Raw genomic sequence first — 27,177 nt, forward strand, 5'->3', positions numbered from 1 at the left:
CAAGTACTTATTTCCTGTATTTCTTTGCTCTGATATTGAAAATGTGTGCTTTGTTATGTCTACAGTATTATGCGATTGTTTATTTGCTGTCGTTGTGGTAGTAACTCAAAAATGATTGCTCAATAGCTTACATTTACAAGGTGGAATGGAAATCCATATCATCTGGCATGTGTATAGAGGCTGTTGTTGCAACATTGCTATTGCAGTATAGCCAATCTAACTTGGCGTAACGTGAACTGTCAAGTGCAATGTGTCGCCGGTGCAAGTATAGTAGTCCTATATAAGTAGGCTGCATCCCTCTCGCCTTGAATCTCACTGCCTTAAATTAACAGTATTTATACTTTTGTAGCTAGAAACCTGTGCATAATCCATAGCCATAATTAATCTTTGGAAAGTAACAATGGAACCAATGGACTGCCATGAAACTGAGACCCACACCATCACACAGCTATCTCCAAGTTTTAAATGTAAAAAGTAACCAGCTGAGCACATGCAGTACACAGGTGTGGAGACTCAGCACCTGTTTTTACAAAGCAGATAGTATTTTTCACATTTGCTCATGTCAGTGCACATTGTATGATCTCAGCAATGTTCATTTTAGCCATGCAAATGCACCCTTGATGATGATGATGATGATGATGATGATGAAAAGTTTGAAACTTTCTGGCTGACCACAAGTGTTCAGCTATTAGATGTCATGCCAAACTGACAACAGAAAAAGTTGTACTAGATGCTGTTTGAGCTTTTTCTGACAATCCTCTTGGAAGTTTAACTTCACTTACCCCAGTGTTTTAGTTTCACTCTTTTGTGTAGCCATGATTATTTATTGTGTTTATTTCAAATGTAACATTAAAAAAATTGTTCACATATTCTTTTTTTTTCCAGCTTTTGATGGAACGTTTCAATGCTGATAGGCGCATATTTTGCTTTATATTATCTACCCGCTCTGGTGGTATTGGCGTAAACCTAACTGGAGCAGATACTGTAATATTTTACGACAGTGACTGGAATCCAACAATGGATGCCCAAGCACAAGATCGCTGTCACAGAATTGGCCAGACAAGAGATGTACACATTTACAGGTAATTTAAGCACCGTAATATTCAGTATTCCATTCGAAAAACATGTAAACATATGTGACACATTTTATTATTTTGTTTTCTTATTATTCTAGCATATTAAGTTCAGCATTGTTCTAGTCTGTTAAGTTCGCTAATCTTTGCTGAGTTAGAAAGAGAATTGTTGTTTAGAAGTGATTTCTTTGGCAGTGAACAGAATTTGTGTGTTAATTATGGCTGTTGTAATTAAAGTCATTTGCATGTTATTAGACTCCTCATGATTCCATATGCTGGGGTGAATTATACTTTAGTAGCAGCACTCTGTGACGAAGAATCATGTCAGAATAATACGAAAATGTACAGCAATAATTGAAACTCGTGGATGGAGCAGTACATGAAGAGGGAAAGTCAACCACTTTCCTATAGCAAACCAGTGAGTGGAGCACAGAAACACAAAACAGAAAACAGCATTCACAGTAGCTTTTGAACACTAGCTCCTTTTCTTGCATAAGTGGGCACATTCACCCCCCCCCCCCCCCCCCCCCCCCCCACATACACACACACACACACACACACACACACACACACCCAAACATAATATGCAGTTAACTTAACAGTTATCTCTTAGTTACATTAAACTCAGTATTGTTAATCAGTTGTGCCATGGCAATGGGAGTGTTTGTTTACGTGTCTATGCTGATCCACCTTCACTGCAGAGTGGGTGGTGGGTGGTAACATGTACGTGTCGCTTGAGACAGAGGGCCAATATGGATGCTGGCCATCTGGACTCGCCTATTTGCCATGTGAGTTAATAGGTGGCTCTCCTTCATCAGGGTCTGAGAAGACACATACGAGCAGGAGATGGGGACTTCCAGTATTGGGGGCATTGTGGAGCCCCTTAGCTAGATACTGTTCAAGACTGGAAAGAAAGCCAGTGTGTACTTGGTATGTCTGCCAGTGGGACTCATCCGACATATGGAGGTGGCCTTATCTGCAACTATTGAGTGTGCAGGGTGCAGTTGTCTGCAAGTTGTGGCTCATGTCGGCACCAACTATGATTGTTGCATGGGTCCTGAGGCCATCCTCAGTTCATACAGGCTGATGCTATAGGTGGTGAAGGCTGCTGGCTTAGTGTGTAAGGTGCAAGCAGAGGAACGTATATTGGAAAGACAGATTAGATACCCTAGGAGTAGTAGTGTTTATTGCAGTCTACAAAAATTGTGTCTCTATCGAGTTTGAAATTGAGTGTGACTGTGAAGTTATCTTGTCATGTATAACAGATCTAGATGAAACCAAGCTAATTGCCACCTGACTCCACTGTGACAGTTCTAGATTCATTCAAAGTAAGTCCACGGTCAGCAATGCATAAATATCCAGATCATACAATAGTAGTTGGAGGCAGCTTTAACCTACTGAACAAAGACTGGAGCATCTGTGAATTCAATGCAGGGGGTACAGACAGACAATCTTGCGAAGTACTTTTGAGCACACCTCCGAAAACTGTCTTCAGTAGCTGGTTCAGCGGCCCACACACGGTGGAAGTACCTTAGTTAAATATGGCAGGACAATATCAATGGTGTTAGTATAGACGTGAATGTTACTGATCGTGATGTTGTCATAGCAACTTTGGCTACAGAGGTTAACGAATCAGTCAAGAAGATTAGGAATCTGTTTAAACTTTGTTTCAGGTAGAAAGAGCACATATGCAGTTGTTAGCATTTCACTTAAACAATGAATTGATGTAGGGGAATATTAATAAACAAAACTAATAAAATAAAATAAATAAAATTAGTACTTGACAAGGCTACATCAGGAGGTGTAAAACATGAAGAGTGATACACAAACCAATTAAAAGAAGAAACAATTATCAATGTAACTACAGAATACATAAGGAACTTAAGAATATCAATAAGATAAACAGAAATAAATAAATGCAGGTAAATGGAGGCTTGAGGGAACATACAGTAAATGCAATCTTTGAGAGAGTGGTGGTACTGCATTTTAGCATTAACATTATATTCAAAATAGTGGCTACGTAACAGTTTGCATTAAATAAATGAACAAAGTAAAATGTGAACAATATTTTATGAGACAACTAAAGAGGTGTTAAACATGGACATTAATGCAAGTACCAGTTAAAGAAAGCCTTAACTACTGAAACTACAGTGTATATGGACTACATAGACAACTTCGATAAAACAAAAGAACTTAATGAATACAGGAAAATGGGAATATGTAGGAACAGACAGTATGGGCAGTAGTGAATAACGGAGATGATTATATAAAATTTAGGAGAGGGGAAGTGTTGAGCTGTTTGGGGTCATTTAGGATTAGATCCGTACAGTGAGCAAGATGTTTTTTAATTTCCAGGGCTTCCAGCAGGTTGGCTTTATGGCCTTTGTTTGCTAAGTTAACTTGGTTCTGTCTCCAAATGAACAAAAAGTGCTTGAGAAAGCTTTTAAATATGCTCCTCCCAACCCTCCCATCAGAAAAACAACCGGATGTTATGAAAGTAGGTATTGAATATGCTCTAACGAAAGACACCACTGCAAAATATTTAGTTGCCAATGCACTAAAGAATGAAACCAAATTTGAAACATCTCACGGTCTGTTGACTTTCACGCCCTCAAGTCCTTAAAACAGGAATTGTAACACCGAGATATCAATGCCACAAAATCTGATAAAGGCAGCAGTATTGTACTTTTGAACAAATGTGATTATGTGGATAAAGTTCGTCCAGTTGTATCATCATTCACTACTCCATCTTACAAACTAGCTAGTAAACTGGATGTCCTAATTATGAGCAAGACTAATTTCAAACCAAAGCATGGTATTTCTAACTCTGTGGACCTAGTAAATAAGTTAAAAGGGGTATCTGTCTCTCACAATGATAAATTAGTGTCCTTTGATGTCTGCAGTTTGTTTCCTAACATACCACTGGTAGAATGCATTGATATTCTGACAGAGCTGTTGCACATGTCTAATGTCAATCCTGTGGAATTGAATGACTTGAGACTGGCCACACAGACTTGCCTGGCACAGAGCTATTTCAAGTTCCAAGTCGCTCTTTATAAACAATTAGATGGCTTAGCTATGATGGTTCCCCCTCTTAGTCCACTGTTGGCTGAAATATTTTTGGATCATTTTGAACAAAATTTTCCAAAAACAGAACCTTTGAGTGTGCAAATATCAAATACTGGTTTAGATATGTAGATGATGTCCTGTGTATGTGGACTGGTACTACTAGACAACTCAATATATTTTTGAAAAACCTGAACAGTCAACATAAAAACATTCAGTTCACAATTGAGATTGGCAACAAATCCATAATCTCACCATTGACAGTACACACACACACACACACACACACACACACACACACACCTTCAAAATGTATAGAAGAAAAACTACAACTACAGGCACAGTAATACCTTCTTGCTCACAACACCCCATAGCTCACAAACATGCAGCTTTCCAGTCAATAGTACACCATCTCATACCTACCCGTATGTCCAGAGATGATTTTGAAGCAGAGTTAGATACAGTAAAATTTATTGCCACAGCCAATGGCAACAGCCAGTTCTTATTGGCCACATCCTGCACAGGAAACAAAAATGGAAAATTATACTCCTCCTCTATGCCCCACCTGCTTCCCCATCCACTGTCTGCAAGAAATGGTGTACACTACCATTTCTAGGTGAGGTATCACAGGTTGTTGCCAAAGCACTGAAAGCTTGCAAGTATAGGCTTTCGTACTATGTTGAGAACATGACAGCCCAGTGTGTTTTTAATAGCAAAGATAAAACCCAGTTATTACCCAACAGTGGGGTATACAAAATCACCTGTTCTGATTGTGACAAATTTTACATCGGTCAGTCAGGCAGAGACATAGCAACTAGGCTGGCTGAACATGAATGCAGCTGGAGGTTACAGAATTCTGACTCCTGATTTGCTGAGCACGTACTGTGTGAGGGTCACAACTACCAGCCAGTGCCCCATGTACGAGGGTCACTCCAAAAGAAATGCACACTATTTTTTTTCTAATCCATATCTTTTATTCTACATGTTTGAAAGTTTTACAGTGTGTAGATACATCCTTTAGGAACAAAATTTTCATTTCTCCACATAATTTCCATCTCTCTCAACTGCCTTACGCCATCTTGGAACCAGTGGCTGTATACCCACTCTGTAAAATTGTGCACCAACCTGTTGGAGCCACTGTTTGGCAGCATGCACAAGGGAGTCATCATCTTTAAACCTTGTTCCACGAAGAGTCTTTCAGTTTCCCAAAGAGATGATAGTCACATGGATCCAGGTCAGGACTGTAAGGCGGGTGTTTCAGTGTTGTCCATCCGAGTTTTGTGATCGCTTCCATGGTTTTTTGACTGACATGTGGCTGTGCATTGTTGTGCAACAGCAAAACATCCTGCATTTGCCGATGTGGCCGAACACGATGAGTCGAGCTGGAAGTTTCTTCAGTGTCGTAACATATGCATCAGAATTTATGGTGGTTCCACTTGGCATGATGTCCACAAGCAAGAGTCCTTCGGAATCGAAAAACACCGTAGCCATAACTTTTCCAACAGAAGGTGTGGTTTTGAATTCTTTTTTCTTGGGTGAATTTGCATGATGCCACTCCATTGATTGCCTCTTAATCTCTGGTGAATAATGATGGAGCCATGTTTCATCACCTGTCACAATTCTTCCAAGAAATTCATCTCCACCATTCTCATACTGTTTCAAAAGTTCGCTGCATACCATTTTTCTTGTTTCTTTGTGAGCCACTGTCAACCTCCTGGGAATCTACCTGGCACAAACCTTTTTTAACACCAACACTTTCAGTATTCTGCAAACACTTCCTTCCCCTATCCCAATGTAGCATGACAGTTTGTTCACTGTGATGCGTCTGTCAGCAGTCACCAATTCGTTAACTCTCTGCACATTGTCTGGAGTGTGTGCAGTACGTGGCCTGCCGCTGTGAGGACAATCCTCAATATTGCCGTGCCCGCTTTCATCACGTAACCTGCTTGCCCATCGACTAACTGTACTGCGATCGACAGTAGCATCTCCATACACCTTTTTCAACCTGTTGTGGATGTTTCCCACTGTCTCGTTTTCACAGCACAGGAATTCTATGACATCACATTGCTTCTGACGAACGTCAAGTGTAGCAGCCATCTTGAAGACATGTTGTGATGGCACCACTCACGGGAACAGGTTGAATTAAGTTTGAAAACAAGCGGGAAGGTTGTATCTACACACTGTAAAACTTCCATACATGCAGAATGAAAACTGTATTTTTACAAAACTAGTGTGCATTTCTTTTAGAGTGACCCTCTTACTTCCCTTAGCAAAGAAAGGCCATAAATTTAACCTGCTGGAAGCCCTGGAAATTAAAAAACATTTTGCTCACAGTCCGGATCTAATCCTAAATGATCCCACACAGCTCAACACTTCCCCTCTCCTAAACTTTATATAATCATCTCTGTTATTTACTACTTCCCACACTGTCTGTTCCTACATATTCCCATTTTCCTGTATTCATTAAGTTCTTTTGTTTTATCGAAGTTGCCTATGATTCCATATAGACTGTAGTTTCAGGCTTTCTTTTAACTGGTACTTGTATTACTGTCCATGTTTAACACCTCTTTAGTTGTCTCATCAAATATCGTTCATATTTTATTTGTTCATTTATTTAATGCAAACTGTTACATAGCCGCTGTTCTGAATATGATGTTAATGCTAAAATGCAGTACCACCACTCTCTCAAAGATTGCATTTACTGTACGTTCCCTCAAGCGCCTCCATTTCCTTGCATTTATTTATTTCTGTTTATCTTATTGATTTTCTTAAGTTCCTTATGTATTCTGTAGTTACATTAATAATTGTTTCTTCTTTTAATTGGTTTGTGTATCACTCTCCATGTTTTGTACCTCCTGATGTAGCCTTGTCAAGTACTAATTTTATATTATTTTATTAGTTTTGTTTATTAATAGAAACTGTTATGAAGGCATGCTGTTCCTATTATGTGTTAAAGTTTTTCCTGTCTACTCCATTTTTATTTATTTACTGTTCAATTTTTTACTTTTTCATTGCATTACCACCACACTGTCAAAAATGTTACTTAACCGTATGGTTCTGCTTCAGTTTAGACGTGTTACTTCTCTTCCAATGTTGTTAGCAAACATTGTAACTTCTTTGGTAACAATGCTCAGTAAATGTCTGAAGATGGCCTCGTAAGCTGAAAACCGGTTAACACAATAAAAGTAATATTGTAGAACAAAAGCAGACTGGTTCTTCTCATTTATTATACTGTTGTTTGACCATCGTGCAGAGTTCTATGGGGACAACATAGTAAGAAGCATCCCTAGTGTAGAGAATCAACTGAAAGAGGCAAAAACAAAGAAGTCACCAGGGGTTGATGGATTCCCAGTTCAATTTTACACAGAGTTCTCTATGGCATTGGCCCCTTAGCTAGAAGTTATTGTGAATTTATCTCTCTCGCCAAGGGCAAAGTCCCAAGTGACTGAAAAAAAGTGCAGGTGACTCCTGTATATAAAAAGGGTGAAAGAACGGACCGACAAAATTACAAACCAATATTCTTAATATCAGTTTGCTGCAGAATTCTTGAAAATATTTTAAGTTCAAATATAATAAATTTCCTAGAGACCGAAAAGCTTATGTCCACGAATCAGCACGGTTTTAGAAAGCATCGTTCATGTGAAACTCAACTTTCCCTTTTCATACATGATACACTGTGAACTATCTATGAGGGACAATTGGGAGGCTCCATATTCCTAAATTTATGAAAAGTATTTGACACTGCAGACTGTTAATGAAGGTACGAGCATATGGAATAAGTTCCCAGGCATGTGAGCTGCTCAAAGACTTCTTTAGTAACAGAACCCAGTATGCTGTTTTCATGTAAAATGTTCATGAGAGACAAGGTTATTGTCAATAGTGCCCCAAGGAAGTGTAATAGGACCACTGTTATTTTCTGTACACACAAATGATTTGGCAGACAGGGTGGGCAGCAGTCTGCAATTGTTTACTGTTGATACTGTGTTGTATGGGAAGGTGTCGAAGCTGAATGACTGTAGGAGGATACAAGTTGACTTGTGCAAAATTTCTAGTTGGTGTGATGAATGGCAGCTGACTTTAATGTGGAAAAATGTAAGTAATGTGGACGAGTAAGAAAAGCAAACCTATAATGTTTGGATACAGCGTTAGTAGTGTCCTGTTTGACACAGTCATGCCATTTAAATATCTGGGTGTAGTATTGCAAAGCAGTATGAAATGAAACAAGTATGTCAGGATCATGGTAGGGAAGGTGAGTGGTCGACTTGGGTTTATTGCGAGAATTTTCAGAGGAGACCGCATATAGGACTCTAGTCAGTTCTTGAGTACTGCTTGGGTGTTCAGTAGTTGGATTAAAGGAAGATGTTGAAGCAATTAAGAGGTGGGCTGCTAGATTTGTTACCGGTAGATTTGAACAACACATAAGTGTTACAGAGGTGCTCAAATGGGAACTCCTGGAGGGAAGGTGACACACTTCTTGAGGAACACTATAGGGATAATGTAGAGAACTGGCATTTGGAGCTGACTGCAGAAAGATTCTACTGCTGGCAACATACATTTTGTATAAGGGCAATGGAGCCAAGATATGAGGAATTAGGGCTCGTACGGCAACTTACTGACTTGTTTTTCGCTCATTCTATTTGCAAGTGGAACAGGAAGGTAAATGAGTATTGGTGCTACAGGGTACCCACCGCCATGCATTGTACAGTGGCTTGCATAGTATATATGTAGATGCAGATATAAATCTAGTTTTTACAGATTCCTTTTTCGATTTACATGTTTTGATAGTAGTAACCACTGTAATTACTAATTTCCAGGCTCGTTAGTGAAATGACTGTTGAAGAAAATATTCTGAAGAAGGCTAATCAAAAACGATTGTTGGGAGATCTTGCAATTGAAGGAGGAAACTTCACAACAGCATATTTTAAAAAAGTAGGTGACCAATATGTACAGTGTATTAGTCATTCAGCTGATTATTACATATCAATGTGTGACTAATTTCATTTGTCTTTTACTCTATGTAGTTTGAATGGTTTCCTAAAAGAGTTGATTTTTAAATTATATTTCCCATTTTAATTGTGTGTAATATATTGATATTGTTTGTTTCCAGTCAACAATCCAGGATCTCTTTAATATTGATATCAATGAAGATGACCCATCAAGAAGAATGGCTGAAATTTTGGAAAAGGATAATGAAAAAGAGAAAAAGTCTAAGGATGAATCTCAGGTATGCTATACCTGTTGCAAGATAATAAATAACTGATCAATTCACCATGTAAATTAAATGTGTGTATTGTGCCTTGAGGAAGGTTAAGCTGAATGGTTAAGCTGAATGGCCTCAGATTTGCCACTTACTAATATGCAAATGAAAGTGGAGTGTTTTGAGAAATTGAACATTTTATAACAGAGGTACAGTGTCTGTATCTTAGTTACATGGCAATACCCTTCAGATATACAGGCAAGTCCTAATGACTTTGTAATGTGGTCCCTGCTTAAGATACATCAACTTTTTAGGGAAGGGCTCAACTTTGATTTTGCGGTATCAGTATTTCTGAGAATTCTATTTTCTGGTAACTGTGATTTTTAGTTGTGATTCATCACAGTTTAAAACCACAGTTTATGAATTCACAACTTGCATCCCTCTGGAACATTAAAATGTGGTTTCTGCTATCACTGTAGATGTTAACACTATAATTAGGTCACAAGCAGCAACTAACAGGCACTAGTAAGTGCATTTACTAACTGATATTTCTGGGCAGTTGAGCTGTGTTAATGCAATGAAAATGGTATGTTCTCCCACGTAAAGTGTGCTAACTGAGTATTTCAAGAGAGTGTCATTGAAGTCATTATGTGATCTGAAAGAGATGATAAATAATTGTGAAACATACTGTGAATGAATAATGAGAATTCCATTCTCCCCTTATTCAGGCTGTCCCATACCCAAAATTTTTTGACAAGCAGTTACTGACAAACACTTAAGAAAGTATTTTAAAGTTGACATGCATGTGAGAAGTGTGGGAGGTACAGGTCTTCCAGTTAAAAGCTGACACCAGGAATAGTTAAAGTGCAGTTTTTTGAATATACACTCAGAAGTTTACCTGTGTATTGTGGAGCTGAAACAATATGCATTTTGTGAATAAACTATGTTAAAAATTTGGTAAAAGTTACGTAGTGGACTCCACTTCCATTTTTCATGGTTTCTGTAAGAACTGATCCACAATTCTAGTAAATGGGAAGGTGTTTCCTTCAAAAGAAAAAAAAAATGAAGTGAAATATTTCTCTGATTCTGCCAAAATGTAACTAGTGCTTGATGTTTTTGTATGGTTATGACAGCATAGCATTTAAAAAAAAGAAAAGAGAAGAAAACGATCATTTTGCCATATTGTTTCTTAAGTGGGTGGTGATATGATTCCCTTTTGACTTCTAATTTTCCTTTAATGGATTTTTAATTGACGTGATAGTATGAGGAAAGACAGATACCATGTACAGTGGTGTCGTGTGTTGGTACATCCTCATTACTACACTTTCCTACATAGTAAATTCCTTTTTGGAAGTCCCAGTCCCAGTTGCAATATACACAGGTTAAAATCATTCGTTTATACTTGCTCCCTCCTCGTTTATCGTTTTCAAATTGAGTTGTACAAGTATTGTTTGGCTGCTGCAGTATTTGTTGCCAACAGTTTCAGGTATTGTGGGAACAGGATGTTTGTGGCCTTCTGGTTAGGAAAAGTGCAAGGAGACTGTGCTGTTGAGTGCTGGCAACTTTTGCGTGTCATACAAATCATTTGCTACCGTAGAAATGACACAGAGAAATAGTTTGTATAGGTTGGCAGTAGCTCCGATCACTTCTGATTTCTGTAGCAGTGGAACAATAAATCAACTACTTATTAGTGTGTAACTCTGTCATGTGCGTTCTTCGTTAGTGTTTAGCATTTGACTATCTCTCTCTCTCTCTCTCTCTCTCTCTCTCTCTCTCTCTCTCTCTCTCTCTCTCTCTCTCTTTTTCAAATAGTGTAGTGATACGTCGTGGACAAAAAGACAGTGTGACAAGATAAGAAAACTGGAACATTAATCAGAAAGTGGACAAAAATTCCGTCATTAAGCATGTTGATATTGAATGAAAACTGAATGTTTCTCCATCAACATTAACATTAAATACAGTAATGAGCAAATGAAAAATAATAGGAGCAGCATGTTTGGAAGAAGTAAGTGACAAACATAAATAAGTGCATGACAGTCACTGTCCAAAACTGGAAAAGGTGCTATTGAAGTAGATAAAACAAGCTCATGCCATGAATATTTCAACGGGTGGTACTGTGATTCGCACTAAAGCAATATATTTGGCACCAAAGTTGACACACTCAGATTTCAAAACATCCAATAGTGCATCAAAAGATCCAAGAACTGAAATAATTTAACATATTAATGTGTTTAGGGTGACGCTGGAAGTGTTAAACATTGACACTGTTCAGTCATGGAAAAAGACTTTCCCATCATACAAAAATACTGTCCCAGTGATGTTTATAGTGCAGCTGAAACAGGCTTATTTGTTCAACTTCTGTCTAATGAAGCTCTTGAGTTCAGAGGAGAGAAATGCCACAGCACAAAATTTAGTAAAGATAGGCTAATTGTCTTATTATTTTGTAATGAAAAGTTGATGCCACTAATAACTGGAAAGGTAAAGAGTCCACAAGGCTTAAAAATGTGCAGACATTTCTATGTAAGTATACATCTAATTTGAAAACATGGGTAATGACAACTATATTTGGACAAATCTTGTGTGCAAGTTTGGGTGCTAGAAATAGAAATTTTGTTTATTGGTCGGTGTGAAGTATATCCCCAAAGACAGATCGTATCAGTGTAATATAAATTTTTCTTCCCATCTGTATAAGCCACATTCAGCCACTCAACCAAGGCAGTATACATTGCCTGAAACAAAAATACAGGAACAGGCTGGACTGTCTTCGTACTGCAGTGAGAAAGGTAACAATCTTAGATGCTGTACATTTTGTAAGAAGTGCGTGGAATTCTGTGCATAAATCTGAAACTGCTTGAAGAAGGCTGCTTTCATCGGATGGTACTTATGGAAGACATCACACCAGAAAAAGAAGTAATTGCAGCTGAACAATGGCTGCAAAAATGGGGAAGGAAGGAAACACACAGTACCTTAGAATCACTGCATTTGTTGACAGTGACGAAGGTGTTGCCATCTGATAGTTCATGGCAGTTAATGATGTCTTACACAACAAATGGCAGAGGTACAAGAAGAAAGTGAAAATGAGGATGAACCAGAATCTTTGCCACTTCCTACACGTCCATAATGATTCCCTTCTTCAAATTTATCAAGGGTGTGGTGCCCCTCTAGAACTCAAGAAATTACATGTCCGACGTATTTTATTTAGCCAATTTCACCTTATTTAACACATTTTTGCTTCTTGCATACTAATGTGTAATTTTGAGAGTTTATGGGCGTTATAGTCTGAACATGTTCTTGAAAAGGCACATTTTGAATTATAATTTATTTATATTGCATGTCAGGCAGTGTGGCACTAAAAGATTGCAGATTGCATATTGCCAAATCCCAAAATTTGGTACCCTTAATTCTGAATTACCACCAACAAAAAAATCAAATCATCACCAAATGATGTAATTTTCAGTAGTACTTTTTCCCACTTATGACCTTCAAAATCTGTGGTTCCTTCAAAAATGTTTTTGGGAGATTCCACCATAACAAGAGCATCGGGTCACCCATAGACATGTGAACAAGAAGGTGATGGGTGTAGTTCAGTCTCAGACTTGCATCATTTGTCAGACACTCACAGTGGCTATTTATCTACTTCATGTACTGTATTCCCTAACACTGTTGTCTATATTTTATCCATAACTTAGCATTTTATATAAATATATTTTAACATAAATGGTCATTACAGGTATGTTCTTTCTTTTACAGGCACCCACTGAAGAAAAGGCTGCTTTAGGTGCTCTAGAATCAGCTTTGGCTGCTGCAGAAGATGAATCTGATGTCCTTGCTGCAAGAACTGCCACAGCTGAGGCAGCTGCTGATCTTGCAGAATTTGATGAATCTATTCCACTAGAGGAAGCAGAAGGAAATGCAGCTTCAGGAGAACAGGAAATTAGCAAGGCAGAACAAGAAGTCAGACAGTTAGAACAACAGGTAAATGTGCAACCCGAAAGGTTCACACCGTTTCTGGATATTCACACTTACTACTTTTTGTTCTCCATTTTATACATTGGATGCCACATACTTGCAGTAAAATAGGAAATTCTCAGACTTTCTGCCCTGAATTCATTCTTCCTCACCCGCACAACACTCCGCACATCCACCTTAAACCTTTAAACCTAACAATCCTGGATGCCCCATTGCAGTTTGTTATTGTGCCCTGACTGAATGAATTTCAGTCCTCATTGACCAATACCTACAACCAGATGCCCAAAATCTAGCCTTCCACATCAGAGATACCAACTGCTTCCTCCTCTTACTCTACGTCATCTCCACACTTGTACCTCCTGGATCCCTCCTCATCATTATTGACATCACTTCTGTTTATGCCAACATGCCTCATGCCCATAGTCTTGGCCACTATTGAACACAACCTCTTCCAATGTCCTTTAGGCTCCAAACCTACTGCCTCATTCGTCGTACACCGTCCTGGCTTTTTCCAAAACTCTATATAAACACCTCATCTGGGTCAGGTTCATTGATGATTTCTTCATGAACTGGATGTAGGACCAAGACACACTATTGTCATCCCTACACAACCGTAACAACTTCTCTCCCATCCGCTTCACTTGATCTACTTCAAAACAGCATCAGCATGCCACCTTCCTGGACATTAAGCTTCTCCTCTCCGATGGATCCATCCACACCTGTGTCCACATGAAACCCACCAACCACCAACAGTACTTGCATTTTGATAGCTGCCCCTGCTTCTCCCCAAATAGTCCCTCCCATACAGCTTAGCCACCCAGGATGGCATAACTGCAGTGACAAGAATGGCCCGGTATGTTGAAGGTCTCATAAAAGCCTTCACAGACAGGCACTACTCCCAGACCTAGTCTGCAAATAGATTTTTCATGCCATATCCCCACACACCCCCAGTTGTCCAAACACCCCAAGAACCAGTTACAGAAGAGTACTGCCTTTGTCACCCATTCCATCCTGGACTGGAACAGCTGAACCACATCATTTTTCAGGGCTTTGATTACCTATCATTATGCCCTGATGTGAGGAACATCCTACTCAAGATCCTTCCCACCCCTCCGTACACAACACCTTGCCGCAGGGATCATCCCTGTGGAAGACCCAGATGCGAGGCCTGCGCAATCCACCCACCACGCACTTCCTGTTCCATCCCTGACACAGGCTTATTGTACCCAAACAGTGGCTGGGCCATGTGTGAAAACAGCCATGTCATATACCTACTCTACTGCAATCATTGCACAGCTTTTTATATTGGTAGGACTCCCAACTAGCTGTCGACCTGGATTAACAGCCACTGCCAAACTGTGGCCAAGAGCAAAGTGGCCATCTTGTGGCACAGCATGCAGCTGAGCATAACAGGCCTGGTTTCAATGGCTGCTTCACTACCTGAGCTATCAAGATCCTCCCCTCCACCAGTAGCTTTCTGAACTGCACAGATGGGAGTTATCCTTACAACACATTCTCCCCTCCTGGTACTATGTAATTATCTCAGCCTTGACCTATGGTAACCTACTGTTACCACATCCTCCATCCTACAGTTTCCACCCCCTCTGTCCTCTCACCACCTCCCAGCTTACTCACCCACATCCTCCTGATGCTGCACCTGCTAGCCTTGTTATGCTGCCATCCAGTCCCAGTATGCTCCACCAGACAGTACTCTTCTCTCCCCCACCCGTACCCAGATATCCCTCCCCTTCCCAGCACCACTCCAGATTGCTGCTTTCGTTCAGTGCGAGAGTTGCATTCTGGCCGCAGTGGCCGGTGGTAGCAGTTTGTGTGTGTGTGGTGTGTGTGTGTGTGTGTGTGGGTTTTTTTTTTTTTTTTTTTCTGAAGAAGGGTTTGGCCAAAAGCTCAATGTGTAACAGTTCATTTGTTGTGCCTGTCTGCAATTTGATGTGTTGTCTTTACAGCAAGTAGCAACGTATCCTTTTCATTATATTGTTCATATTCCAATCCGGACATTCCATTGGTCTAACAAAAATCTTTGTCATAACCGTCTCAAATCTGTAATATGTAATGTATGATGTGTTAGCTTCCTCTTTATTTATTTGTAAACCCATATGTATGGTGGAACAAATTATTTGTTTCTAATTGAGAATGATATAATTTTTTCCACTATTAGAGTGTCTGAATTTTGTGTGTGTTTCACGAACTTCCTCTTATTAATACACGTGTTAACTGTGTCCACAGCTCATTCCATATCAAAATTTAACTTAAACCTTATGTGATACTGTTTCTTATGTAATATAATGTGATTCTTCTAAGCAAAGTTGGTTAGTTATAAAAGACTGGACTGATGATGAGAATGATAACATTTTCAGTTCAGGTGCAAGTATTCTAGTTTAAAATTCTTAATCAGGGCACATGTACTTTCCTGAAAATGCCTCTGTTAAAGTGATTACTTTGTAATAAAAATATATTAAAGGATAAGAGAAGTGGAGAAAAGAAAGGAAAATGAATCAATAAATTTTTATTTATGACAGCTGGGCAACAAAGGTGTATCACTATGCTCATGGTGACATTGATAGAAGTTACATTATGAATTAATTTTTATGTATTTATTTTTTCCAAAATGTGACACAATATCATAGTCGTTATATAAGTATTTAAAAAAAGTACATATTCCTTTAACTTTTGTGATTCTCAGGAAATTAGCTACCCTTACTTTTACTCTCATCAGGCTTCATTTGTTTAACCGTTCTTTGAAAACGCTGTCCTCGTCACATTGTTAACTGATGTTAGTAGCACCATAACTCTTTCCATTATAATGAGAATGACTGTTATATCATTGCATTTTTGAATAGTAATAACCAATCTTTATGTATGATAGTGATAGTGTAACTAGTGCCCAATTTTAAGCTATCTTAATGTGTTAGTGTACAACAGGGCTTAATTATGTTAGCTATTTAGTTTTTCTCTTGCACATTTCATTACATTTGTAACAATATTTAAGTAACTCATAAATAATTTTCAGCTTACTCCTGTGGAACGCTATGCAATGAGATTTGTTGAGGAGACTGAAGCAGCATGGTCAGCAGAGCAATTGGCAGCAGCTGAGGCAGAAATTGAACAACAAAAGCGGGAATGGGAACTTGGGAGACTCCAGGCATTGAAGGAGGAAGAAGAGCGATGTGCACACCTTACTGAAGATGAAGAAGAACAACCACTCACATTTTCACGTGTGGCTGCTCATAACCAGGTTAATAACACAAGTTCTCACACAACAAAATTCAGAGGCAGTGGCGTAACGCGCGGGCGGAGGGGTAGGGGGGGCCGTATGTCTAGTCAAACGACTCGCGTGCGAAGTCGAGGTGGTGCAAGCCATTCTACAGACAGTGAAAGTGAGGTCACAATGGGATCTGAGACTACAACCTCATTTGCAGACCCTGACGGTTCAAGTGGTTCAGGTAGTGAAAATTCTGATCTGGAAGTGAAACATGTTGCAAAATCGTATGCCAACAATCATCGTGTTTCAAATAATGAAAGTCCTAGGACTCGTTCTAGGGGATCTGTTAGCATTAATCTTTGGACTTTAGATGTGAGTCCTATCTTACCAGGAGTTAAACCTGTAGGTGGTGTTCCTGGTCAGAATGGTATTGCATCAAAACGGGGTAGGAAAAGAGCATCTTTTGGACCACATAGCATTATTCGTGGAGGCCGTAACTCGGGCCCTGGCAGGCCACCTGCAGCACATAACCAAATAAATAGTGGACAAAATGTGCCTCTCAGTGCATCATCGCCAATTACCCCCTATGCAAATCCAAATCTTGTGATAAGGACGCGGCGTGCCTCAACCACGCCTTCAAATATGCCTGCCCCCACTAGTCTTAATGAATCTATAAATGCAGTACTGTCTCGGAAAGGAATAAGACAAGGGCGTATTCCACGCAGATCTGAAAACAGTGTTGATGGAAATGGTCCTGTGACCTGAGTTACATGCAACACTCCAATAAAAAATTAAAAGATATATATTTTAAGCTGCCTGGAGGCACTTTAATAATTTGGCAAGAGCTGTGTGACTTGGAGCCTTAGTGGCTCAGTCTATCTTGCAAGTAACACATAGTTTCTTTGTAATTTGTACATACATTTCCAGAGCTCTTTTAGTCTTATATAGTTTTTTATATTTTAATTTCAGGCAGTGAATCAATTTGTATGTTTGAGATGAAATGGCACAACCTGTTTGAAACATGTTTGTGGTCTGATTGCAAGTTCATATTTAAGATGTCATGTTATGTAATTGTGTTTATACGTGCAATGTACAAATGGACTGTGAGAAGTAGTATGGTGCCATGTGGTAAAAACATGTGCTTCATATGAGAACTATAATTGTGACATGTTGTCACTTGTATTGAAGAAAGTGTAAAAGATTAGTGTGAAGAAAGGAAATAAATTAAATTTTCTTTCCTTGCTATTTCCTGTGTTTTACTTATTTCCTGGTACGTTTCCAAGTGGATACAAAGGTTGAGCTTGTTTTGGTGTCAAAAAATTGCTCGATGTGCTTGTTTGTATTGTGAAGTCTGTCAAAATTAGTTTGGTATGGCACAGGCCTGTCATTGAGTAGGCAAATTTTGAAGAGTAATCTTACGTAACATGTTGCAGTGATAGGCCCTGTTTCATGCAGACTGAAATGGCCCTATTTTTATTTATTTACTGTGGCACCAAAACTCTGCCTTTGCCATTCCAAACTTGGAGATGATCCAAGATATAAGCATGCACAGCGAGCAAGGAGAGGAAAGTGTGGTAGCTCTTCAATGAAGCCATTTAGTTGCTTGAATTAGAACAATCAGATTGTCAAGTCTCACATAACACATCAGAAAACATTGGTGAAGATTGAGTGAGTGTTTTAGTAATGACATGTAATGCAGTACTGCCATTTTGCCAAATAATATATTCTGTTTCATAGCCCGTTTTGTGTAAGTCAGGCTTCATTCGTACCATGTTTTGTGAGACCAGTGGCATTTATCATCAGGTTTTATTTTAATTACACTGAAACACAATATTAGAGACTCATGTCCTGATGTTGCACAGATTAATTAATAACACACATTTTGAGACAGTACCACGCATTACATGTTAACTGAACTATTAATTCTCTGGGAAGTTGGTCAAGTTCTTTTTCAGTAATCTTTCATAAGTTTGTCTCAGGGCATATTTCTTCATTGGGTTTTTGAAGTGATAGAAGGGAAACCAGGCTGTATACTTAAGAGTTGAATGATTCATAATGCCATATATAACTTGTCAAATGTATATTTCGAGCTGAATGATTCGTAGTGCCATATATAACTTGTCAAAAAAGAAACAGTCTGAGCTTCCATTTTATGAACATGAATGAACAATTCAATTGAGCCTGATAGACAGATCAATAAAACACCAGTAGTCTGTTCATAAATCTACTTTGTCAGATATATGTTTAAAAAAATCGTGAAGTTCGCTATCACATAATGATAGCTGGTAGCAGAAAAATATGGCACAGGGTAACAAAAGGAGGAGAAAATGGGAAGCATATATATACTGAAATGGACGTAGACTAAATGAATGGTCATGTTGCTGCTAGTGGAGTGGGAGTGTCGCATTTTTATAAAAATCCGTTTGTATACTGTCAGTTACATGACGCTAAGATCTTTACATGTATTGGGAGGAAAATTTTTGGTTTTGTAGTACACAAAATTAAAATCAAAGTTTAGGTCTTGAGTCATGCAGTGAAAGTTTTGTAATTTGGTAATTGCTTTAGCTTCTATACTGTGTACAAAATTACATTACATTGGCCAAAATTGATTGTTTTCATTGTTAGTTTTATAAAGTGCTAGTTTTCTGTGATAAAGATATGGCCTCAACAAAAATTGCTGTGGGGTGAAAAGCTGTCATCTTCGAGCTGTTTGGACACTCAGGTTAGCACAAACAGTAGCAAAGATCTAGATCAAAAAATGGATGAATTTGGAATTACACATGACACCATCCATTGCACATTGAAAAATAAGACCAGACTGTAAATAAGAGTAAACTACTTATAAGCTCAAGATGTTACTCCAGAGCATGCCACATAAGAAATGGAACATGTGACAAGAGTTAGAAGTAGAACCAGTTGAATGTAGAATAATTAAATACAGCAATACCTAATATTAAATCATACAGAGGATGGATAACCAAGACTTAAATTCTTTAGCATACAAACTGGCAGATAGAAAAAAATGTAGGAAAAATCTAAGATGATGTGGGTAGGTACCATATTTACTTGAGCATAAAACAACCCCCTTTTTCTAAGGTGCTCCTTGAGAAACACATAATTTTAACATATTCCAGCTAATGAAAATTACAAACTTATACTGACTTGAGATATCTGCTTAAAAAGTTAATATTACATTTATCCTGAAATTAGGCCATTTATTCATTGTCTACATTTTAATATACAGTAAGTAATAAAATAAACAAAAAGAAATTGTTTACATTAATTTTTATATTTACTGCCTTCTTTGTGTGCTTAGCCTGTCATCTGCAGTATCACTATTTTCAACCATCATTGTTGTCATCCTAAAGGGACAGCTGTAAAGCTTGTATCTTCATCGCCACAAATATTTTGTTATTTCTTCAAAATATGTTCCACTTTCTGAGGCTGTGGCTACGGTGGGACATGAGAATACACACATCGTATTTCGCTTCTGGACTGCCGTGGGAATTTTACAATGTCTGTTCCTTCCGAAAATATTGTCTGCCTGCTGCTCTCTCATTGACGCCAAATTCCATTGCGAACTGTGTGTACCATGACTGTATTATTGTCAATATATTTTGGTTAAATGGCAGCATTGATCATAAATATTGAAATCATTTATTTTACTGATTGATTTCAATCACTGTGTGACTATCTTCAGTTCACTGGCTGTGTAGAACCAGCAGCCAACCGTCATACAGCACGGTGGGCTTTGACAATATAGTTGAACGAAATACAGAATTACGCCACTGGTCACAGGGTCTAGACTTTTAGCAAAACTGTATGCTGTTGTTGAGTATTTGTCCAATTTTGAAGTCATTTCGATTCCTAGTACAAATAGACTCTGGCACAACTGCAGTTTAAAAATGGTAGACATTCATAAAAAACCAAAGTATGTAGTATAGTTTCCCATGGTTAACAACATGATGAAACGTATTGGCTACTCACCACTCCCCAATCCACAGTCATTGTAGTTCTCAGCCAAACTGGTGTCACTGCCCCCTTTCAACCCTTCCATAGTTCTGTGCTTGAGCAAAAGTGAAACATGGATGGCAATATCTTCTAGAGTACAGGTCATATATAACTACAGCAATTAATACATAAATAAAAGATTGCAGTCATGATTCAGGGCAATTCTGGAACTTCTGCTTGTCCTGCGATCTACTGATCTCTGTTGATATTATCTCCACAAAGGGTTTTTCGGCTGTAATTTGTTCTTGTGATAACAATTACAGTCAATTTAATATGATATATTTTGTTTGTTAGACATTTAGTTCTAGATTAATTTTCATTCTCATTTCACCTTAATGTCTTGCTCTACAGCTGGTGATGTTTTATTACAATGCGCAAACAGCGACTGAATTTATCATTTTCAACCCACTTGTTAAATCATTACAGTTTCTCATAACCAAATAGAATTTTGATTTGCGTTCAGAATCAAATAATGGTTTTTGAAGGACAAGATTTTTGCCTTTGAATATTACCTTTATTTCAAAAGCAGCGTAAATGTACGGTATATATAAGATATCCATGCATGCACGAGAACTTTTTTTGCAAACCTGTTCAAATACAGCAAAAGTTTGTAAGTAGACAGAATTTAATGCTGTTTCCTCCTGTGTTTCACAAAATTGTGAACTTTTAAGCAGAGCATTATATTGTTGTAGTGACTAGTTCACAGTTTCTTGCGTAAGCCCTAGTGCTGCAAGTCAAATGTCACATGTTTGTTCAAACAGAGTCAATACTGTATTGAGTGCTTTGGCATATTGGGAAATCTCAAACCCGTTCAAATGAAAGTATGTTTACTAAGCCCTACCCTTTGGAATTCTTCAAGATAAGTTTGATAAACCTCAATAGCCAAACTCCATTTGTATAAATGTAAGACGACCCCTATATCAGTCTATTAAACAATATAAAATCATTGACCTAAGCAGCAATAGTTAAATCTGCAAATATAAAACCACCCAAATTTGTCAAATAACAAATTTTGGAAAAAAAAGTCATCATATAACTGGATATATATGGTAACTGGAGAGTGTGGAACAGTCTTAAAGCCTAATCCATTTAGTGATGTGCAGAAGAAGAAGAAGAAGGCAGTGACATTAGGTTTTGTAAACTAATTGATTCATTCACACAAGATGTTTCATCAGTCACCCCTTATGGAGAGCCTTCAGGGACCTAGACTAGTCAAGTTATTCATTAACAGACTGAAGTAGCCACTGCATGCTACTTCTGCAAAGTACTCAGACAGCTGGTTACAACTAACGCCACCTACATATAGTGTTAATTAGAGTAGCTACTCCTAGGACACTTCATTGTGGAAAGAGTGGAAGTAACAGCTCATTAAGTAGTTGAGAGGGTAACGTAAACCTAAACTAGATTGAAACTGTTACTAAACTTTAACATAATGTCTTTCAGCAGAAGTAAGAGACTAAAAGAACATGTGCACAACTAAACTGAACTGACTCTGCAGCCTGCCCCAGTTTCAGCAGTGGAACAATGTGTGTGTGTGTGTGTGTGTGTGTGTGTGTGTGTGCGCGTGTGCGTGTGCGGGCGTGTGCGGGCGCTGGAAAGAGGGGGGGGGGGGGGAGTGTGTGTTTGCAGGTGGTGCAAGAATTTACCTATTTTACATGTCAGCTGAATGCCTCAGTTATAATGATGAGTGGTTGCCTTTCCTCTGTCATTTGGAATGCACACAGCACTTCTTCATTATCATATTAAATGAAGAGGATATGTATATTAGGAGAAAAGTAGTCACATTGAAAAAAATCACTGCTATTTTCTCTTACACTACCAAGCTGCTGTTTTATCTGTTACTTCATACTAAGCATTTGTGTCATTTCACTGATTACCAAGAACGCTATCAGCTGTCTATTAATAGAAGTTAAAACTTGTTATTAGGAACATTACTATTAATCAGGATCCATATTCCCAAATCAAAAGAGCCCGATAAATTATGGCAATATTTGATAGATAGAGAGATAGATAGATAGATAGATATCCAGCGATCATAGGCCCTGCAGACCACGCGCTCCTTCCACAAACTGCCTCCATTCCTTCCTGTTTAGTGCCCGGTTCCTCCAGGTGTCTTCAATCCCCAGGGATGATAGGTCCTTCATTGTGTCATCCATCCAGCACTGCCTTGGTTGTTCAATGGAGCGCCTGGTGTTTGATTTCCCCTCTAGTGCCTTCTCCGCCTGTCTTCCATCTGGCATATGGGTTACATGGCACATCCACTGTATTCTTTTGCTATTTAACACCTGTAGGATAGTTGGTTGTCACATCAGAAGGTCGATTTCCTCGTTTTTCCTCCTCCTCCATTCTCTGTACTTTAAAACTGGTCCCCATATCTTCCTCGTTACTCTTCTTTCAAATATTAATAGTTTTTCCTTTTCTCGCTTAGTCGTGCTCCATGTTTCTGAACTGTACATTACTGCTGGGCACATCACTGTGTTGTAGATTTTCATCTTAGTATTCCCTGAGATCGATTTAGAACCAAGTGTCTCTCTGAGGGAATGCGTGCTTTCATTCCCACTGCTATTCTTTCCTTGATGTCCATTTTTATGTTGTTGTCTTTGGTAAACCAAGATCCCAAGTATTTGAACTGGTGTACTCTCTTGAACCTCTTGCCATCTATCTCAAGAAATTCTTCCTGCTCTTGTCTTCTTCCTAATTGCACAAACTCTGTTTTGTCTTGATTCACTTTGAGCCCTACCTACTGTGCATAATGGTCCATTTTCTGGTACATTCCTTTCAACTCGTGCTTTTATTCACTTAGTAGTACTATGTCATCTGCATATGCGAGACAATTGAATTTACCGTCCATCTGTACTCCACCCCACTCCTGTTGCCTACACTCTTATTACTTTCTCTAAGATGACATTGAACAGAACACATGAGAGAGCATCCCCTTGTCTGAGTCCTGTCTCGATCTCAAATCTGATGTGGCTCCTCGGAAACGTACTGCTGCCTTTGACCCTTCCATACATGCTTGCACAGGCTGGCAATATTTGATAAGGTGCTTTTGTAATGTGATATTTCCAGTTTCTGCCAGATGTGCGTTGGGAACCCATTAAAGACTTCTGCGACAGAATATAAGACTCTATTTTGAACACTAAACAGGCATACATAATCTGCAAGGTGCATTCAGAAAGAAATGAGCTAGAGGCTGTAAAATGGAAATCACTGGAAGGATCCTAATGTCATTGCCTCCAGAAGAAGGAGTTGTGCTCCCTGCGAGGTTGATAAGGTCTCGAAATTGCTGGTTGAGGGACACGAGCACACACCTACATGACAACAGAGCAAATGCAAGCACACATCGGCCGACCCCCGTATTCAGTCGTGTTGAAAACAGAGAAATGGAGACTCCACAAGAGGTGCAAAGGAATATAGTCATTTCTTGAAGCAAATGGAGAGTAGAGAACAGAAGTTCATCAGACAGTGGCACAAGTGTATGGAGAGCAGTACACGTCCATTGCAAGGACCAAGGTGACGCACAAGCAGTTTAGGGTAGAATGGTTGTCAACCAGTGATGCATGGTATGGAACACCACACTGCATTGTCGATGCCTTTGTCCAGAAGGTGGAAATCCTCATTATTCGAGACCAGCATGTTACAGAATCGACCATTGCCACAGAAGTCAGTGTGAGCATTGGGAATCTTTGTGCCATCATTAAAGACAGATGAAAACTGTACAGAGTGTGGGCCCAGTAGATACCAGTACAGGAAGCATGTCGAATGGGACACACTAATATCTGCAGTGCTCTGTTGAGAGAAGGAATGTGTTCCTGTCACAAGTGGTCGCTGGGGGTGAGACACGGTGTCATCATGTAAGCATGTTCAGTCACCACCATCCAAAAATCCAATTTCATCCACATAGGTGTAGGAAAATTATGCTCAACTTCTTTGGCTGAAAGGTCCTCCTCCTTATCAACTTACTGCAGCATGGGACAACAGTAATTGTGCAGTGGTACTCACAAATCTTGATCGGCCTTCAAAAATTGATTATTGAAACAACCACAGCTGCTCTGCTGCTGGGTCATTCTGCTCGCAACACAATTCAAAGCCTCATACTGCAAACACAGTCGAGGAGCTGATGCAGACATTCAAATGGTAGTTCCTCAGCCTCCCCAAATACAGTTTGGCCTTGTCTCCATGCAATTATGCCATTTCTGGTGGGCCAAAGAATGCTCTGAGAGGCAAACACCATTGACAGTCTTTTTGTCACAGTGGGGAAGGTGCCTCAACAGTGCTGGGCAGTACCTTTTTTTTTTTTTTTTTTTTTTTTTTTTTTTTTTTTTTTTTTTTTTTTTTTTTTTTTTGTCCAACCCCCATTGAACACGATCTCACACCCTTGACACAAGTTTTGATTTGGTATACGCTGTGGCACCACCAGGGACCATTCAGAACCATTCGACGAAATTTGAATGTGGTACTTTGCAAATAAGGATGTTTATGCTTTTTCATTCCACTTCCACCCTCCTGTGGCTTGTGTTCAACGGGGTGTAACATTGACATGCACATCAGTGGAATGGCAAAGGGTCCCTCTAAGAACCTCCCTACCCAAGTTCAGCAACAACCTTGGTGCCACTGGACATTTTAAAAATGTCCCTGCACGAACATATTCATTTACTGACTCTTACCAGTAAGTGGGACAGGTAATCTGCTTCGCACCAGCACCTGTTGGCCACATGCGAAATCAGAGGGGTGCTGAAGAAGTTGTCTGTCTGACTGCCACGTAAGAGATTGGTAGATGGATGTTTCGGTATAGAAACATTTTTTAAGTGCCCAAAGAAAGTGCACAGGTAGCACATATAGTGTTGCTGAACTGGGGGTCTTAGAGGGACCCTTTGCTGAATACACGTGCCACAGAATGGCACGAAAAAGATTGGAGCAGACACCCTTTTTTGTTTCAGGTCATATTGAGATGTCATCGAGTGGTTGTGGTTCCACCCTGTATACGAAAACAAAACTTGTGTCACACTACACTCTGAAGGGGTGAGACGTTCAGTGAGATTGGAGTTCCATGGTGTCCTTAGAAAAGTGTTGAATCACCTTGGGGTTTGTTACCAGTCAACTTTACACTGCAAACTGTCATTTTTGAGTGCAAAATGCATGAAAATGAACACCCCAATGGGAATGGGTGGTTTCATTGATGTCCTGTATCCCACCTCCTGAGGCCTTTTTGTGTCTGTTCTGAGTGGTGATGTGTCTGAAATGTTTTCCTCGTACATCCATAAGAAACCTGCACGATTTCAACACAAGACCTCATGATTCTGATCTGTGTCGCAGAGGCATCTAACAGTGGAGTAAAATGTGGGTAAGAGGAGACTGACAGCCTCCTAATCAATTGACATACCCGCAGTGGCATTGTGCAGAATTGTTGTGAACTTTGGTGCCAATGTGACATCATGAAACCGTCGTACATCTCACATCAACTTCTGAACTCTGGCATTTTTTTTGCATGTGGTGACACCATGGCCTTTTTTTTGCATGTGTTGACACCATGCTGTTTGAAGTATCACTGCGTCCAGGGATGACATCACAGGGCACCATGCTTTGCACAATTACAAAGGAAGGTTATAGGCACCTTTGAGACAAATTTCATACTTCTGGGTCACAATGGGACACAATTTTAGTGTTTTCAAAATACATGAAGTACTTCTGTGTTCTTATCATGCTGACAAAGCAAACCTTTGATAAATCATACAGATCATCTTTGAATCTCTTGTATTTCCGTTACATCAGACAAAATTGGTGAGAGCCCCAGATTGAAGAACAATACTCATTATTATTAATGTTCTTAATACACTTAGAGTTGTACCAGGTGATGTTGCTTTTACTTTGTACAAATATCTCCCCATTGAAAAAAAAATTATTTGGTTTTGTTTATTACGAAGTTTTTACTTCAGTCACATATATAGCCTTACATTCTGTCTGCATATTTTGTGTTTGTTAGGCAGCAGGATGACAGGCTTTCCAGAAATCAGGAAACATGACTGTGATTGACAAACAAACATGTAATTATGTCAATAACCTGGATGTATTTTCGTCATACTTTCTTAACAGTGTTTTGTGGGCACACATGGTATTACAGTGAATTAAATACAAATGAGATGAGGAATTAAAATAAGAGTATAAAGTTTCTAGAGGACTGTACAAGAGTTGAAACATCAGACTACAAAAGATATTAGTGGAGACAATTTACTTACAGTGGCGTATAGCCTTTTTGTATTGACTTATGAAAAACTTTTAATTTACAAGAGTAGTAATGCTGTTCACATTAAATGCAAGAAGCCTACACCAATTAATTTAATCAATCATGAGTTTCAAGTTATTTTACAGGGCAGTTACAAATGACTAAGCTGCACAAAAAATACTGGATAAATTTTGAGACATGACTTCAGGCATATAGCCTTAAAGACATCCACTGGGACCCATGTATGCAAGAAATTATACTTACCCATACTCTTCGAACCACTGCGCACAATGCTTGGCAGACGATATTTCATAATAATATTAGTTCTGGTGTATGGTGGAGTATATTTAGCAATAATATGATGTACAGTACCATTGTTTTCTGTACAATATGATAAAAGTGAATCTCTGTCTGCCTC

General features: G+C 39.0%; 1 protein-coding gene across 3 annotated transcripts in view; it reads left to right on the forward strand.

Moving 5' to 3' along the window:
• The window catches only part of LOC124606851 (helicase domino), a 402,945-nt gene that overhangs the window by 201,705 nt on the left and 174,063 nt on the right, over positions 1–27,177 (forward strand). For all 3 annotated transcript variants that reach the window (XM_047138941.1, XM_047138934.1, XM_047138951.1), the window contains 5 exons: positions 886–1,082; positions 8,954–9,068; positions 9,247–9,363; positions 13,087–13,311; positions 16,334–16,558. In XM_047138941.1, the coding sequence (XP_046994897.1) occupies positions 886–1,082; positions 8,954–9,068; positions 9,247–9,363; positions 13,087–13,311; positions 16,334–16,558 (879 nt within the window). The remainder of the gene's footprint in view (positions 1–885; positions 1,083–8,953; positions 9,069–9,246; positions 9,364–13,086; positions 13,312–16,333; positions 16,559–27,177) is intronic.

The sequence above is a fragment of the Schistocerca americana genome, chromosome 1 (assembly GCF_021461395.2).
Source record: "Schistocerca americana isolate TAMUIC-IGC-003095 chromosome 1, iqSchAmer2.1, whole genome shotgun sequence".
Classification (NCBI taxonomy): Eukaryota; Metazoa; Arthropoda; class Insecta; order Orthoptera; family Acrididae; genus Schistocerca; species Schistocerca americana.